Genomic DNA, 17,356 nt, shown 5'->3' on the forward strand with positions numbered 1-17,356 from the left:
AAAAAAAAAAAAAAAAAAAAAAGAAAAAAAAAAAAAAATAAAAAAATAAAAATTTGTAAATTAATATAAGAAAAAAAATGTAATAAACAAATCAATATATATTTTCTTAAAATTATTATAAACACAAATATAAACATATATATATATATATATATGGTGAAAAGAAAAAAAAAAGTTGAAATAATGCTATTCAATATTTCAAAATAAATTAATATATATATATATATATATATATATATATATATATATATATATATATATTCATAAATATATCACTTTATACTTGTCAAAATCTATATAATTCTATGTTTTCACATCCTATACATTTACAGAAATACATTTGTCAGTAGTCTTAAGTTCATTTGATACGTCTTCTTTTTTAAATTTAAAAAGTTTTCCTATTTTTAATAATGTAAAAAATAGTGTAATAACGGAGAAAAAAAAAAAAGACTTTTTAAGATAAAATTAAAATTTTGAATATCATCAAAAAAAAAAAAAACTTACAAATTTAATAAAATATAGAAAAAAAAAAAAAATTATTAAAATTAAAAAAATGGAGCCATTACCTGATCCAAAGAATGACAGACAAGTAAAGGAGGTTGAGCCCCCACCTGCGAAAGTAAAAATAATATTATATCCTTGTATTATATAAGAAATTTAAATAAATAACTATTTGTAATATTATTTTATCCTTTTATGTATTATATATTATTCTATATATATATATGAATATTTTATAATAATACAAATACATAGTTTTTGAAATATGTTATTCATAATATACATATATATATATATATATATTTGCATATTATGGAAAAGTATTATATTTAAAAAAAATATACAAGAAATAAATAATAATTACAATAATTATATATATACATATATATAACATAAAATATATTCTTAAAGATCTGTATTTATACTTATTAACTCTCAATGAAGAGGATATTATAATATTTACGTTACAGTGATAAAAATATTTCATAAGAAAAGTATATTATTTAAAAATTAAAATATAATTCCATTAATACAACTTTTACTATTTATTTGCTAATCAAAAATATATAATATAATTTATTAAACTAATTTTTATTATAATACGAAAATACATAATATCAAAAATACAAAATGTCCATTGAAAACACTTAAATTATAAAAGAATAACATTATGTTTATATGTTGTTGGAGATAACACTTACTTGTTTATTAATATTTTATAAGTGTTTTAAAACTAGTGTTTTAAAGATTATTCTTTTGTATAAAATGAGTTGTATATTTTGAAACAAATGAGGAAATTCTTTTTCTTTTTCGTTACATCAATCAAAAATTTATTTTATATTCAGACAAATAAAAATAAATATTATGTATACACTAAATTCTTATTAAAGGGAACTATTTTATTTTTGCTTCCAAGAATATTTAAATTGTTAGACATGAAAGCTTATTTTTAAAATTTATATAATTTTTATATACTTTAGTCATTTTATATATGGTTGAAAAAAAAATATATGAAGCATTTAAGTTATTACTATATATGCATGTATATACTGATAGTAATAAATAAGTGGTGTAGGAAAATAAATAGTTGTGTAGATAAAAATATAAAAAAGAAAAAAAGAAAGTTCTACATTATTACAGAGAAAATAAATAGATAAAAATTCATAATACAAATAAATAATATGTAAAAATATATATTAATAAAAAGGAAAACTTATAATAAAAAATATATTATAAATATGTAAAATAATTATCAAAATTATTTTTATAAAAAAATATCATACATAAGATGAACGTTTTAATTTCAAATATATTTTGTTTTGAACAAGGTTCTTACTATGAATATAATGTATAGAAGATGTTATTTTTATTATATTTTTAAAAATACCAATATAATAATTTTTCTTTTAATGTAAAAGAAGTTTCTCATTTAATAATATAAATTAATGAAATGTTATTATCTTTTAAGAAGTTTTATAAAAAAAGTGATAAATTATTTTAAGTATTTTCCATAAATTTACATTTTTGTATTTATATATATATATATGTATATAGAATGTTTTTTTTTTTTTTTTTTTTAATTTATGTGTGAATATAACATATTTAAGAATAGTGTATATCGGAATATAATATATTTATTATATATATTATGATCAGTTAATAATTTTTTTTTTTTTTTTTTTAATTTATGTGTGAATATAACATATTTAAGAATAGTGTATATCGGAATATAATATATTTATTTTATATATTATGATCAGTTAATAATTTTTTTTTTTTTTTTTTTTTTTTTTTTAAAGCCTCTGAGTTTAGAATTACTATATCCGAATGGCACTGACGAGCCTCCAGATTATAAAGTATTAAGAGACCATTTAAAAAAGGAAGGAAGAATAAGAAAAGAAGATTGTTTAGATATAATAAAAAAAGTAATTGATATAGTTAGTAACGAACCAAATTTGTTAAGGCTAAAAGACCCTATAACAATAGTTGGTGATATACATGGTCAATATTATGATTTACTAAAATTATTAGAAGTTGGTGGGAATCCAGATAATACTCAATATTTATTTTTAGGTGATTATGTAGATAGAGGATCATTTAGTATAGAAGTACTATTATTATTATATGCATTAAAAATAAATTTTCCTGATAGAATATGGTTAATACGAGGAAATCATGAATGCAGACAAATGACAACCTTTTTCAATTTCCGAGATGAATGCGAATATAAATATGATATAGTAGTATACTATGCATTTATGGAATCATTTGATACTATACCATTATCAGCAGTAATTAATGGCAAATTTTTAGGTGTTCATGGTGGTTTATCACCAGAATTAATTCTATTGAATCAGATTTGTTCATTTACAAGATTTCAAGAACCACCAAGATCAGGTATTTTTTGTGATATATTATGGGCCGATCCCATTGATGAAGACAAAGAAGAACATACTATTCAAACAGAATCATATTTTCCAAATGACATAAGAGGATGTAGCTATTTTTTTGGTTACAATGCAGCTACAACCTTTTTAGAAAAAAATGGATTATTATCTATAATAAGAGCTCATGAAGCTCAATTAGAAGGTTATAAAATGCATCAAACAAATTTAAAAACAGGATTTCCTACTGTTATAACAATATTTTCTGCACCTAACTATTGTGATGTTTATAATAATAAAGGAGCTGTTTTAAAATTCGATAGTAACACTTTAAATATACAACAGTTTAGTTTCTCTCCTCATCCTTATCATCTTCCTAACTTTATGAATTTATTTACGTGGTCCTTACCATTTGTTAGTGAAAAAGTTACTGAAATGTTATACTCTCTTTTAAATTATAGTGCTAATGATACAGATGATAATATAAATGATGTTATATTACCAGATGAAGTTAAACAAATCTTGAATTATATTGAAGAAAATAACAAAAAAAATGAAACTTTAAATGATGTAAACAAAGAAGATAGTATAGAGGAACATTTAAAAGAAAGTAATATTAAAAGTGAAGATGAAAAAACAGATCAAAAAGATAATGAAGAAAGAATAAAAAAAAATGATGTAAGTCAAGTTTCAAAAGATCGATCTGATGCATTACGAAAAAAAGTTCAATCAGTTGGTAGATTAATGAGAGTATTCAGAACTCTAAGAAAAGAAAATGAATTAATTGTACAACTAAAAGGATGTAGTCCTGGTTATAGGATCCCTGTAGGTTTACTATTAACTGGAAAAGAAGGTCTAGAAAATGAATTAGAAAAATTCACTAAAGTTAAAGAAATTGATAGTATTAATGAAAAAAGACCATTTGATGAATAAACTTAGGAATAATTAAAGGAAATTATAAAAAATTTGGTAAAATTTTTGTGAAATGATAAAATTTATTGTGAATTAAAGTTAAATGATTTAAAACAAGGATACACATGTGTATTAACATAAATATACACTTATATATATATATATATATACATACACTTATTTGTTTACATATAATTATTTCTTTTTAATATTTATGCGGGTTTATATATATATATTATTTTTAACTAAAAAAAAATGATATATATATAAAAAGTTTGAATTTTTTTTTTTTTTTTTTTTTTTTATAAATATAATATATTATTTGAAACAAAATTACATATATTTTATAGTTATTAATACATATATATCATATTGATTAACATTTGTCCTATTTTGAATTGTAAATAATATATATATATATATCTATATATATATATCTATATATATATATATTATATATTTATATATATATATTATATATATATATATATTATATATATTACAGTTCTAAGTAAATATAATGATAAAGATATTTTAAATGAAATATATAAGTATATACATATATTTAGTTAAATTTATGCTTAAATTGAAAAAAATATTATTAATAGAAAATTTTTTTTAAAGTATAAAATAATATCCATATTACACGAGATTAATATATATATACATAGAAAATAAAGTATTAGAACTTATATATATATATATATAATTTTTAATTTAACTTTGTATTTTTAAATGCAATAAAATTAGATATATATTTTCATAAATTTTTGTAAAAAGAAAAAATTTAATACGAAAAAATGAATTTACCTACATATATATCAATTTTAGAAAAAAAAAAAAAAAAAAAAAAAAAATATATACACATTTTTTCATTTTGTAATTAGTAATATTTTATATTTATTAAATAATTTTTAATATATAATTTATTTAACAATTATATCTATTCCTAATAAAGAAAAAATAAATTTGTTTAAAAATATATATATGTGTTTCTTTTTATTTTATTATTACTTTTTTTTTTTTTAATGTATTTTTTTATTTATATATATATATATTTTTATTAATACTTATATACATAAAATATTTCAATGAATTACGTCTACTATATTTTTTTTTTCTATATATATACTGTTTATAATTTAGATTTAATTTTACATTTTTTGGTTATATTTATAAGTATTAACTAATAAAGCAATATAATAATTTTATTTTATTTTATTTTATTTTTTTTATGTCTAAAAGTTTGATCAAATTAAAATAATAAAAAATTAAAAACTTTTAATTCTATAATAAATTAAATTTTATTTTTTATACAAAAAAAGAAAAAAAAAAAAAAAAATAAAAATAATATAAAATAAAGAATTAACATAATTTTTTATTCAGCACTTTTTTTATTTGTAAAAAATTAAATTTGTTCTAAAATATGTAATTAAAAAAATAATTATAAAAATACCTTCTTTTTTTTTTTTGTCTCTCATTTATATATTATTTTTCGTTTCTTTTTATAATTTATATCTCTATTTTTGTAATTTTTTTTTATCCCATTATACTCCTTTTTCTTTAAAAAAAAGTTATTATTCGATATTTTTCTTATATAATATTTCTTCTTTTAAAAACATCAGTTGTATTAGTTTAATTAAAAAAAAAAAAAATTAATAAATAAAATAATTAAAAAATATAATTAAAAAATAAAATACTTATTTCTTAATCCTTCTTATATATTATAAGCATACATAAAGGTATTATAATTTTGAGGGTCATCAACTTCATTTAATCTATCATCACGTTTTAAATTATCACCTAATAAATTAAAGAAATAAAAATTTATAAATAATTTTTATATTAGGGATGATAAATATATTAAAAAAAAAAAAAAAAAAATTAAGATAAAATAAAAATAATTACTTAATATTTTAACAGGGTTCTGATCTATAAATAATTTTCCATCAATATTATAAATACATTTTCTATAATCATAAAAGAAAAAATAGTTCTGAATATTATTTGTATTTTTTGTATTTAAATATTTATCTTTATGTTTTAGGCAAACATCTAATGACACATTATGATTTAATAAACTATCTTTTACTGTGTTAATATCAATTTTCTCATTTTTTTTTTCATCAATATCTTCATAATATTGAGAATTTTCAATTTTCTTTGGAAAAAATATTTCTTCTAATGGTGAATATTCATATCTTTTTTTTAAACCCATTTTGTAAGTAAAACAAAATTTTTAAATTTTATTTCAACTCCTTTATATATATATATATATATATATATATATATATATATATATATATATATATTTATTTATGTATGTAAATGTTTATCTTTAAAATAATTAAAAACTTCAACAAGAAGATATCTTTAAAATATTTTTCTTTCAAAAAGAAAAAAAAAAAAAAAAAGAAAATTAAAGATTAAAAGAAACTTATTTAAATTTTTTTTTTTTTTTTTTTTTAAATGCACAGAATTTCTTCAAAAAAAATTACAATTTTTTTTTTTTTTTTTTTTGAAATTTTTATAAGGTTTGACATTTTAAAAAAATAATGTAAAAAGTAACAATATTTTATATATATGTAAAAAAAAAATTTTAATAAAAAAATTACGTACTACTAAGAATAAATTACTTTTATAAATATAATTATAAAACTTTTTTTGTTTATAATAATTTTTATATAAATTGCATTATAGATATAGAAATATATTTGGATACATATATATATATATATACTTCTTTTATATATATATGTATATATTTTTTTTTTTTTTGATGTAAATATATGTAATTTATATTTATTATTATATATGTAATTTATATTTATTATTATATATGTAATTTATATTTATTATTATATATGTAATTTATATTTATTATTATATATGTAAAAAAAAAATGGGAAGAAAAAAATATGTTTATTTAGAATTTTCAATAAATACAATTATATTAGGAAAAGTTTATTTTGAATTATTTTGTGATGAAGAGATAAAAAAATCAGTTGACAATTTTTTAAATCTATGTAGAGGAAATATTTATCACAGTATTTATTCTGATGAGATGTTAACATATAAAAATTGTAGAGTAGAAAAAATAAAAAAAAATAAATGTATAAAAAGTGGATATTTAAGAGATAAAATAAGTAATGGAAATAGACTAAATAATAATATATCAAAAGAAACAAAATATGAAAAGGTGGAATGTATATATGGAAAATCTTATAAAAAAGAATATTCAAAAAGAAGACATTTAAGTGCTGGATTACTAACTATGGTTGCAATAGAAGATAAAAAATATTCATCTATTTTTAAAATTACTTTAAATAAAGTACATAAATATAATAATAAAAATATAATTATAGGGAGAGTTATAAAAAATATGCATATTTTGAGGGCTTTAGAAATGATTCCTGTAACTACAGATTTTAAACCAAAAATTGATGTTTACATTTCTGATTGTAATGAGATAAGTGAATCTTTTTTTAAGAGTGATAAAATTTCTTCAAGGCAACTATACATTGATAATTTATTTGCAAATTTAAATGAAAAAAAAAATAATGAAGATGATGAGGAAGAGGAAGAAGAAGAAGAAGAAGAACAGGATGGAAAATATTTTCATGGTAATAATGATGATTATTCTTTTGGAAAATTTCAATCAAAAAAAAAAAAAAAAAAAGAAATTACTGAAAAGCAAAAAGGTATTGAATTATTGAATAAAATTCTTTCAGATATAGATAATATTGCTAAAAACAAAAGTCCCATTAATGAAAATAATAAAATAAGTTTGGATAACTTGAAAGAAAGTGTAAATATTATTACTAATGAAAATGAAGTTTCAACAAATAAAATTTCAAAAGAAAGCGTAATAGAAAAACATGAAAATGAAAAAGATAAAATAAAAAATAAAGATATTCTTCCTATATATCCATATGAATATAATGAAATAAACAAAAAAATGACAGAAAGAGAAAAAAAACTTTTAAATATACAGTTAAAAATTAATCAATCAAAAGTATTAAATCAAATGGAAGTTCAAAGAGAAAAATTATTTGAAAATTCTAACAATGAAATGAGAAAATTTAGAGAATATTTAAACTACAAAAATGAGCAAAACATAAATATTAAAAATGCAATTTTTAAAAAGGATAATAAAAATGAATCTAGTAAAGATAAAAATGTAAACAATAAAAATGATGAAAAAAATGAAGAAAATAATGAAGAAACTAGTAAGAATGAAAAAATAGTTGAAAGTAATAAGAATGAAAAATTAGTTGAAAGTAATAAGAATGAAAAAATAGTTGAAAGTAATAAGAATGAAAAATTAGTTGAAAGTAATAAGAATGAAAAAATAGTTGAAAGTTGTAAGAATGAAAAATTAGTTGAAAGTAGTAAGAATGAAAATATAGTTGAAAGTAGTGATGAAGAAAACAAAAAAAATTATAAACTTTATAATACAAGTGCCATGAAAGTAAAAAATATAATGATGAAAAAAAAGAGAAAAAATGCATTTGATTTAGATAATGACATAGATTTTTATAAAAAAATAAAATTTAATTTTTCTATAAATAGAAAAATATATGACGAAAAAAAAAAAGAGTTCGGTGATAATTTTTATGGAAATAATTTATTAATTAATGATAACTCATTATGTACAGAAAATGATAAAAATAAAATTTTAGAATTTTGTAAAAAACAGGAAGAGTTACGAAGTAAATATAGTAGAAAAAGAAATGAAGAAAATGAATTATTTAAAAATTATATTAATAGAAGAAATAAAATATACAATAAAAAATTAGATCGTTATTTTAATAAACACACAATAGAAATAAGACAAAATCTTGAAAGAACAATTTAAAAATACTCACAATATAAATAAAGTGATTCAATTTTATTTTACTACTAATTTTTTTTCGTATATTTTTAAAAATTTTTTTTATTAATTGTTAATTTAAAATTATATAATTAATCATATATATATATATATATATATATTTTTTTTTTTTTTTTTTGTTGTTGTTGTTCTTTAATATTTGTTTTTCTTTTATTTTTTCTTATAATTAATTTATTTTCTTTTTACATTATATTTCCTTTTATTTTATACTATTTTGTCTATATTCACAATTTTTAAAATAATATTTATTAAAAAATAAAACGTTTAAAAAAGAAAGGCAAATTTTTAAAAAAAAGAAATTTATAATTATTGCAAAAATAATCATTTCATTTTTATATAAAAATGAAAAAAATTATGTATATATATTTATTAAAAAAAAAAAAAAAAAGAAAAATGTTTATAGGGTTCATTTAAAACTTAGTTATGTTTACAATTTTTTTTTTTTTTTTGATTTTTTATATAAATTCATAAATGGTTGAAACTCTGCTAAGTTTTTAAAAAAATTATAGAACAAATAAACATAAAAAATAAAAATAATATATATGCAAATAAATATAACAAATATGTTTAAGAAATATATATATTTTTAAAAATAGAAAATTGTTTTTTATAATTATTTATAATTTTGACTTTTTTTTATTTTTTTTCAAAGTGAAGATATTTGCTATTTCAAAAGGATTTTTATTTAGAGGTGATATAATATTACCAATTTTGTTAGTTATTTGGGGAGATATTAATTTTCTATGAGTAGATATATCGTTCATTTCTTTATTTATATTTATATTTAAAGTTTTTTCATATTCATTTTTATTATATGGATAAGGAATTTTATCAATATAATATTTCTCAAATTTTTTATCTTTTTTATTAAGTACATTTATTGTATGTAATGGAATATTCTTTCTCTTTTCTATAATTTCTTTTTCTTTCATTATTTTTTTCTTCTCTAAATCTAATAAAGTGTCATAATTACACCATTCATTTGCATCAATTTTAATTTCTTTTATTCTTTCACTATCACTTATTTCATCTAATTCATCATTATCTTTGTTGTTGTTATAATCATTTACATTTAGATAATTTTCGTAAATATTATGCTCAAAATTATATACAATAATGTTTTCACTGCATTTTTTTAAAACATTTTCATCATTTATAGCATTAATATCAGAAATACTTTTAATATTATTAATATCATTTTCTGTTTTATCATTTATAGCATTAATATCAGAAATACTTTTACTATTATTAATTTTATTTTCTGCTTCATCATTTATAGCATTAATATCAGAAATACTTTTACTATTATTAATTTTATTTTCTTCTTCATCATTTATAGCATTAATATCAGAAATACTTTTACTATTATTAATTTCATTTTCTGCTTCATCATTTAAAAACTGATTATTTTTCTCTTTAATGTTTTGCATTTCATCATTCTTTTCCTTATTATTCAAAGTATCAATGAATAATTCATTTGCAATGTTTTTTTCAACATTATTATTATTAATAACATGTTTATCTAATTCAATTTTATTAGGATCATTTTTATATTCAATTGTTTCATTTTTGTTTTTTTCAGTTTCATCGATTGAAATAGTTTGATCTTGAATATCGTTGTTCATATTTAGAATATCGCCTTTTTTTAATAAATTTAAGAAATCAGTATCATTTTTTAGTTGCTCCTTAGCTTTAGCAACTTCTTTTTCATTTGATTTAGTAATTTCATTTTTTAATTTTATAAAATCTTCCATATTATCTTTTTCGCTTGATAAATCACTTAAACAATCTTTTTCTTCATTTACGTTTTCTATTTTATTAAGCATATTTTTTCTTTTTTTATATATTTCGTCATTTTTTTTAATTTCTTCTGCATTTTTTACAAAAGAAAATCTTAACAGATTTCTTTTTTTTAATTCATTCTTAATTTTTTTTTTCTTTTCATCGATTAAGCTGTCATCATCATCACCTTCATTACTTGTGTTGTTTTCATTATCACTGTCACTTGTATTATCATGAGATATCCCTTTATTTATTTCTGAATGTAAATTTGCATATGAATGATAATTTTCTTCAATAGCTGTTTTTTCTATAATTTTCTTAAGCATATTTTTTTCTTCTTTATCTATTTGAAAACTTTTTAAAATTTGTTTTCTGAGTTCTTCATTTTTATAACGATTAAGTAAACTTACTGTTTTTCTTTTTTTTACATTATTTATTAAATTTCTTTTTTTTGCATATTCCTGTTCATAATTGCTAATATCTCTAGCTATATCAGGATATTCTGAATATAATTTGTTTAAAATTTTTTCTTCTTCCTTTCTTTCTCTGATTTTTAAATATTTTCTATATGATTTAGATTTAATACGTTTTTTATATGCATTTTTTTTATGTTCTAATGATAATAATGCTTTCAGTTGTGCTATTTTCTTCAATTCTTCATTTTTTTTTTCCTTTTCAGTTTTAAGGATATCATCAGATACAATTAGCATTTTAGATTTTTTTAAATTTTTTTTCATTTCTTCTTCAAAATCATAATCATAAATAGTATCATCATTATTTACATTGTTATCTTTAATTGTATTTTCATTATTTTTCTCAATGTTTACTTTTTCTTCATATATTTTATCATTATTATTCTTTTTTTTTGCTTCATTAAATTTTTTCAAAATATTTTTATTAAGAAATTCATCTGATTTTAGATTTTCTTCTTTTTCACAACCAAACTGAACTTGATATGAATTTTGTATAATATTATAAGCTTTGTTAAATTTATTTACAGTTTCTATATTTTTAATATATGCTAAAGAGGAGTTAATTTTCTGTTCTTCTATAACTGATAAATGCCTATTAGTATATTTTGTATTATCATTCTTTAAATATTTTATATCATTATCAATCTGATAACCTAAAGAATTATCAACAGAATAAATTAAATCAGAAATATCTATTTTTTCATTAGAATTCTTTACTTTGTATATATCATCTTTTAATGATAAATATTTATAATCATCATCACTAATAACATCATTTTCATTATTATTTTTATTTCTTTTTGATTCTTTTTCCTCTACATCTTCATAATTTTTTAAGAAGTTTATAAAATTTTCTGAAAATTCTTTTTTATTTGTACCATTATCTATATGTAAAGAATCTTCTTCTATATCAAAAAATTTTTTATTTAACTTTTTTTTATTTTCTAAATTTCTAAATTTTTCTTCAAATGAAGAAATATCTGCATCCTTAATATAATTATTATTAGAAGTATTATCATTATTATTATTATTCATGATTTCTTTTTTTTTTTTTTTTTTTTTTAATTTAATTTTGTTTTCATTTTCAAATATATTGTTTTTTTTTGCACATTTTATTTTACTTTTATTAAAGTTATTTTCTTTTTTGAATTTAATTTTACTTTTTTTTAAATTATCTTTTAAAATATCGCCTTCTATATTAGTACATTTTGAACTATCATCAGTATTATTATAATTAATTCCAGCATCATTTTTATATTTTTTGTTTTTAATTAATTTTCCAATAAATTTATTTTTCTTTCCTTTTTCTTCTTTCTTCTTAATTTCTTGATTTTTTTCTATATTTTTTTTTTTAATAACAATTTTCTCATTTATGTTTTTCTTTTTTTTTATTTTATTTTTTTGTATTAATTTGTTAATTTTACAACATATTTTTAATCTTTTGTTTGATGGAGACGATTTTTTTAATATATTATTTTTTTCTACATTTTTAGTAGCCATGTTTTATTGTATTCATTTACCTTATGATAATCTTATATTTTTTTATTCTATGAATATTATAATTTATTATTCTTCTGTTTATTTATTAAATTTTTCTAACTTAATCTTAATTTATCCTATTAACTTTTTACATTTATAATTTATGTTTTTTAATTTCTATTTTTCAATTTCATGAGTTTATCAAATTTAATTCAATTACTATATAGAAAAAAAAAAACTTCATTTATAAAAAAAAAAAAAAAAAAAAGGAAAAAACATATGTTGAATGTTATGTACTTAATTTAAAATCTTCAACATATTTCCTTAAATTTTGCAGAATTCTTCTTAAAAAAACAAAATATAAATTTGATTATTAAATTCAAAATAAAATGGAAATAATTAAAAAAAAAAAATAAAATAATTTCATTAATTATAAAAGATTCACCATACAAATTTACATGATATAATTTTATGAAAAATATACATTTTCTAAATAAAGATATAATCAATATATTCAAATCAAATAAAAAAATTAAAAATTATTTCTACAATTTAATATCTTTATTTTTTTATGAAATTTTCTGTACTTTATTTAAACATTTAAGTATCATTGTATGCATATTCTTTATTTTAAAAAAATTCTTCAATGAGTGAACACTTAACATCATGTACTTAATTTTATTTTATCATTTTTAACCATAAATTATAAAGAAGAATATCAAAAAAAAAAAAAAAAATTTTTTAAAATAATTAATGTTGTAATATGTATAGTACCTTATGATTTTTTTTATTTTTTTATTTTATTTTTTTTTTTTTACTAAACTCAAAATGACATCAGAAGTTTTATATATATATATATATATATATATTTGTAAATGTATATATTGAGAAAAATTAAAAAGAATATAATTGGATATTTTTATATCTTATAAAAAAGAAGGAATAAAAAGATATAATAAATTGTTTTTATGTTTACTTCTATATATATATATAAAAACAAAAACAAAAAAAAAAGAGAAAAAAAGAAAAAATAAAGAAAAAAGATTTTAACATGTACAAGTAATAATTTTAAAAAAAAAAAAAAAAAAAAGAGATAATCAAATTTTATATTTAAATAACCCTTAAAAATTAATTTTCACATATTTCTTTTTATGAATTAAAAAAAAAAAACTTATGAAAGAAAAAAATAAACAGAAAAAAAAATTAAATAATAAAAATTATAAAAGACAAAAAAAAAAAAAAAAAATAAAACTCTATAAATATCTACAGATATTTATAAAAATAAGGATTTATTAAAATATTTTTTATTTTTAATTAGAATTAATAAGTCTAAGAGAATCTTGTAATGCTTTAGTATAATGATTAACTGCTTGAACAATATCATCATCAGCTGCTTCTCTTGCTTGTGATTCTAAAATCAAACCATTTTTTACTGTTGCTATTTCTTCTAATACAAAATTTTGAAAATTTTCATTTTTACTTTTTTTTTCTCTTTTTATTTCTTCTATATAAGATATTATTTCTTGATATTTACTATCACGAATATTCTAAAAAAAAAAAAAAAAAAAAAATAACAAAATATTTTTATAAAAATTGTTATTACATTTATAATATATACATCTGATTTAACATAATCAAATTATTTTCTTTTTTAAAAAAAAAAAAGTTAAGAAAATGTGTGAGTATATACATAAATTATAAAAATAAATATATAAAATATATAAATAAAAAAAAAAAAAAATATTTATGTTTATACATAAAAATAATTTTTAAATATAAGAATGATGAGTTAGAATTATTAACATAAATATATATATATATATATATATATATATATATATATATATATATATATATATATATATATATATATATATGAATACAAACTATATATTTAATTATTATTAGCTTTACCTTTTCTATTTCAATTTTATTTTCTGATTTCTTTTCTATTTCTTCTAGCTTTTTGCAAATACTATTCTCTTTTTCTTTATTGTTGATTTTATCTTGATGAAAAGATGATTGTAAGTTAGAAAATTCCTTTGCTATATTATTATTTTTTTTTTCCAAATTTTGAATACATTTTATTTTTTCATTTTCAATATTAACACTAATTGTATTTATTTTATCATTTAAAACTTTAATAGCATTTTCAATTTCATTAACTTTATCATTAACTACATTTTCAATTTTTTCTTGCACTTTTAAGATTTCAGAAGTAAATATATTTTGAATATTTCTATTATGTTCAATTCTTTTTTTAATTTCATTATTTAAATTTTTTTCTAATTTATTAATTGCTTCTCTTATAATATATATTTTTTCTTTTTCAACATTTTTTTTTTGAAGGATTTCATTTTTTATTTCTTTTTCGAAACCTTCAATTTTTTCACATAATCTTTTTATTTTAATTTTCGTGTTATTATTCATACACTTTTCATTTATATCAAAAGACTTCTTTGTTCCTTGACTGAATATCATATTATCATTTTCATAATCATTATTATTTGCCTTTTTTAAATTACATCCAAAAGTAGATTTTTTTTGTGTCTTATTTCTATCATTACTCATTTTTTTCGTTTTATAAAATATGTCATCATTATATATATTATTATTCATATTTAATTTTAAATTATTTTTGCTTAATGATTCAGAAAAATGTTTATTCATTTTGTTATTTTCACAATAATAAATTATTTCGTTCCTTGTTAAATTTAGTGAATTATTTAAACTTCTTTCATATATATTATTTTGTAGTTCACTAAAGTCATTTAGTTTATAATTTTTTATTTCTTTTCTATCTTCTTCTAAATTTTTATTTATTTTAAATTTATTATTAATTTTATTATTTGACTTTCTAATATTGGTACTAATATTACTACTTATATCATCACTACTTTGAAAAAATTCACTAGTATTTCTATTTAATGATTGAATTTTTTTCGTTTTTATACCTTTGTTATTTATGCTACTATCATAAAAAAAGTCTTTATTCTCGTTATTATTATTTTCCGTTTCTACTTGTAATTTAAAATTTTCCTTATTGCAATCTATATTATTATAAATTTTTTTTAACTCAGAATCATAACTATTATTGTTTTCACCTTTTTCAAAGTTACTTGTGCTTTCTTTATTGTTATATGTTGATAAATTATCATCTGATTTTTTAAAAGATTCTGTATCTTTTTTCTTATTACTTGTATAATCTTTTTTATCAAACATTATTTGAAAATAATAAATTTTTTTTTTTTTTTTTTTTTAATTTCTTTTATATTTTTATGACAGAAAATTAAATTTAAGTATTTACCGTTTCTATAATTAACTATAATCAAAATTCTCTACTTTTATATTTATAATTACTTTTTGTCACAATTTTCTTTTTTTACCTTTTCATATATAAATATATAAATATATAAATATTTATTTATGAATATTATTATTAATGAAACATTTATAATATAACATGTGCATATATAAATTATATGCACAGTTGTTATTTTATATGTATTCTAAAAAAAATATTCAAAAATAGAATTAAAAAAAATTATAGTTATGTAGTAATTTTATTATATACAAATGTATATAATTTAATAGAAATTAATAGAAGTAAATATATATATATATATATATATAAACAAAAGTAATATTAAAAAAAAATAACATAAATATTTATTACTATTCAAATTAAAATTTTATATAAAATCTTCATATTAATATGCTCATATTTTTTAATTTATAGAATGTTCGTATAAATATATTTATAAATATTATCAGTAGACAAAAAAAAAAAAAAATATAACTAAATATAAAAAAAGGAAATAAAAATTAAAAAAAAAAAAAAAATAAATAAATAAAAAAATAAAAGAAAATTGATGATAAAATATCTTACAGTATGCAATACATATAGAAATAAGTTCTCTTTAGTATAATTTTTAACTAAAAAAAAAAAAAAAAACAAAATATTAATAATTGCAAAACATAAAGAGAATAAGAAAAATGATACTATAACACTAAAAAATATTAAATTTAAATAGTTTCTATCTATTTATTTTGTCTTTTAAGATTTTTATAGGTATATTTATTCTATATCTTATAGAAAATATAAAAGTAATTCTCTAATGTTAATTCATTTTTTTATTTTCTTTTTTTTTCCAATTAATAAGAATTTAGATTTAATAATAAATGTGTATATATTTTTAATAATAAAGAGATACTTAAGTTTAAAAAAAAAGAAAAAAAAAATACAAAATACAAAAAACAAGAAAAATGGAACATATATAAAAAAAAAAAAGATCATAATAAAATCAAATAAATCATTTAATAAAATAAAAAAAAAAATATATTGTTTTGCTATATGATAAAATTTTTATGAAAGAAAAAAATAATTTTTTATAATTCTCCACTATTTTTTCATTTTTTTTTCTAATTTTTAAAGTTACAAATTATAACTAATAAAATCAATATTTTTATATCAATTTTAAAAAACGTGGAAAAAAAAAAAAAAAATAATACTAAAAATTATATATATATATATATCACTTTAGTAGGATACGAAATAATAAAGAAATAAAGTTTTTCTGTATATACCTTATCAATTATATACTTACGTAAAAAAAAAAAAAAATTAAAATATATATATATACTTATATAAATTAATATTTATTTTATATTATTTTATAAAACTTTTTATTCATATATTATTTGTTTTATACACCTTATAAACACAAAAAATAAAAACTTCTATAATAAAGTACTTTTATCAAATAAAAAAAAAAGTGTTAAGAAAAGGTCTAATACGAAAAAAAAATAATAAAATAGAACATTTAACAGTAAGTATATATATATAGAGTTATATGAAAATCATAATATAAATTTAAGAATTGTTAGTATACAAAAAAAAAAAAAAAAAAAAAAAAAAAAAAAAAAAAAAA

The 17,356-nt window shown here is 16.2% G+C and overlaps 5 protein-coding genes across 5 annotated transcripts; 2 read left to right on the plus strand and 3 right to left on the minus strand.

The window, feature by feature from the left end:
- Positions 1 to 553: 553 nt before the first annotated feature.
- Positions 554 to 3,818, plus strand: CNA (serine/threonine protein phosphatase 2B catalytic subunit A, putative; the record flags this gene model as incomplete). Its single annotated transcript, XM_028670355.1, has 2 exons — positions 554 to 619; positions 2,301 to 3,818. The coding sequence occupies 2 exons, from the start codon at positions 554 to 556 to the stop codon at positions 3,816 to 3,818; spliced, it is 1,584 nt and encodes a 527-aa protein (XP_028525910.1).
- Positions 3,819 to 5,514: 1,696 nt separating this feature from the next.
- On the minus strand, positions 5,515 to 6,015 carry PGAL8A_00079100 (conserved Plasmodium protein, unknown function; the record flags this gene model as incomplete). The annotated part of the gene is made up of 2 exons (XM_028670366.1): positions 5,515 to 5,600; positions 5,706 to 6,015. The coding sequence occupies 2 exons, from the start codon at positions 6,013 to 6,015 to the stop codon at positions 5,515 to 5,517; spliced, it is 396 nt and encodes a 131-aa protein (XP_028525911.1).
- Positions 6,016 to 6,699: 684 nt separating this feature from the next.
- CYP81 (peptidyl-prolyl cis-trans isomerase, putative) lies at positions 6,700 to 8,655 on the plus strand (the record flags this gene model as incomplete). The annotated part of the gene is made up of 1 exon (XM_028670377.1): positions 6,700 to 8,655. The coding sequence occupies one exon, from the start codon at positions 6,700 to 6,702 to the stop codon at positions 8,653 to 8,655; it is 1,956 nt and encodes a 651-aa protein (XP_028525912.1).
- Positions 8,656 to 9,308: 653 nt separating this feature from the next.
- On the minus strand, positions 9,309 to 12,446 carry PGAL8A_00079300 (conserved Plasmodium protein, unknown function; the record flags this gene model as incomplete). Its single annotated transcript, XM_028670388.1, has 1 exon — positions 9,309 to 12,446. One exon carries the CDS (start codon positions 12,444 to 12,446, stop codon positions 9,309 to 9,311), a length of 3,138 nt encoding a protein of 1,045 aa, XP_028525913.1.
- A 1,289-nt stretch (positions 12,447 to 13,735) lies between these two features.
- On the minus strand, positions 13,736 to 15,647 carry PGAL8A_00079400 (filament assembling protein, putative; the record flags this gene model as incomplete). The annotated part of the gene is made up of 2 exons (XM_028670399.1): positions 13,736 to 13,972; positions 14,340 to 15,647. The coding sequence occupies 2 exons, from the start codon at positions 15,645 to 15,647 to the stop codon at positions 13,736 to 13,738; spliced, it is 1,545 nt and encodes a 514-aa protein (XP_028525914.1).
- Between the last annotated feature and the right edge of the window lie 1,709 nt (positions 15,648 to 17,356).

Source organism: Plasmodium gallinaceum, assembly GCF_900005855.1.
Source record: "Plasmodium gallinaceum strain 8A genome assembly, contig: PGAL8A_v1_60, whole genome shotgun sequence".
In the NCBI taxonomy this organism is placed as follows: domain Eukaryota; phylum Apicomplexa; class Aconoidasida; order Haemosporida; family Plasmodiidae; genus Plasmodium; species Plasmodium gallinaceum.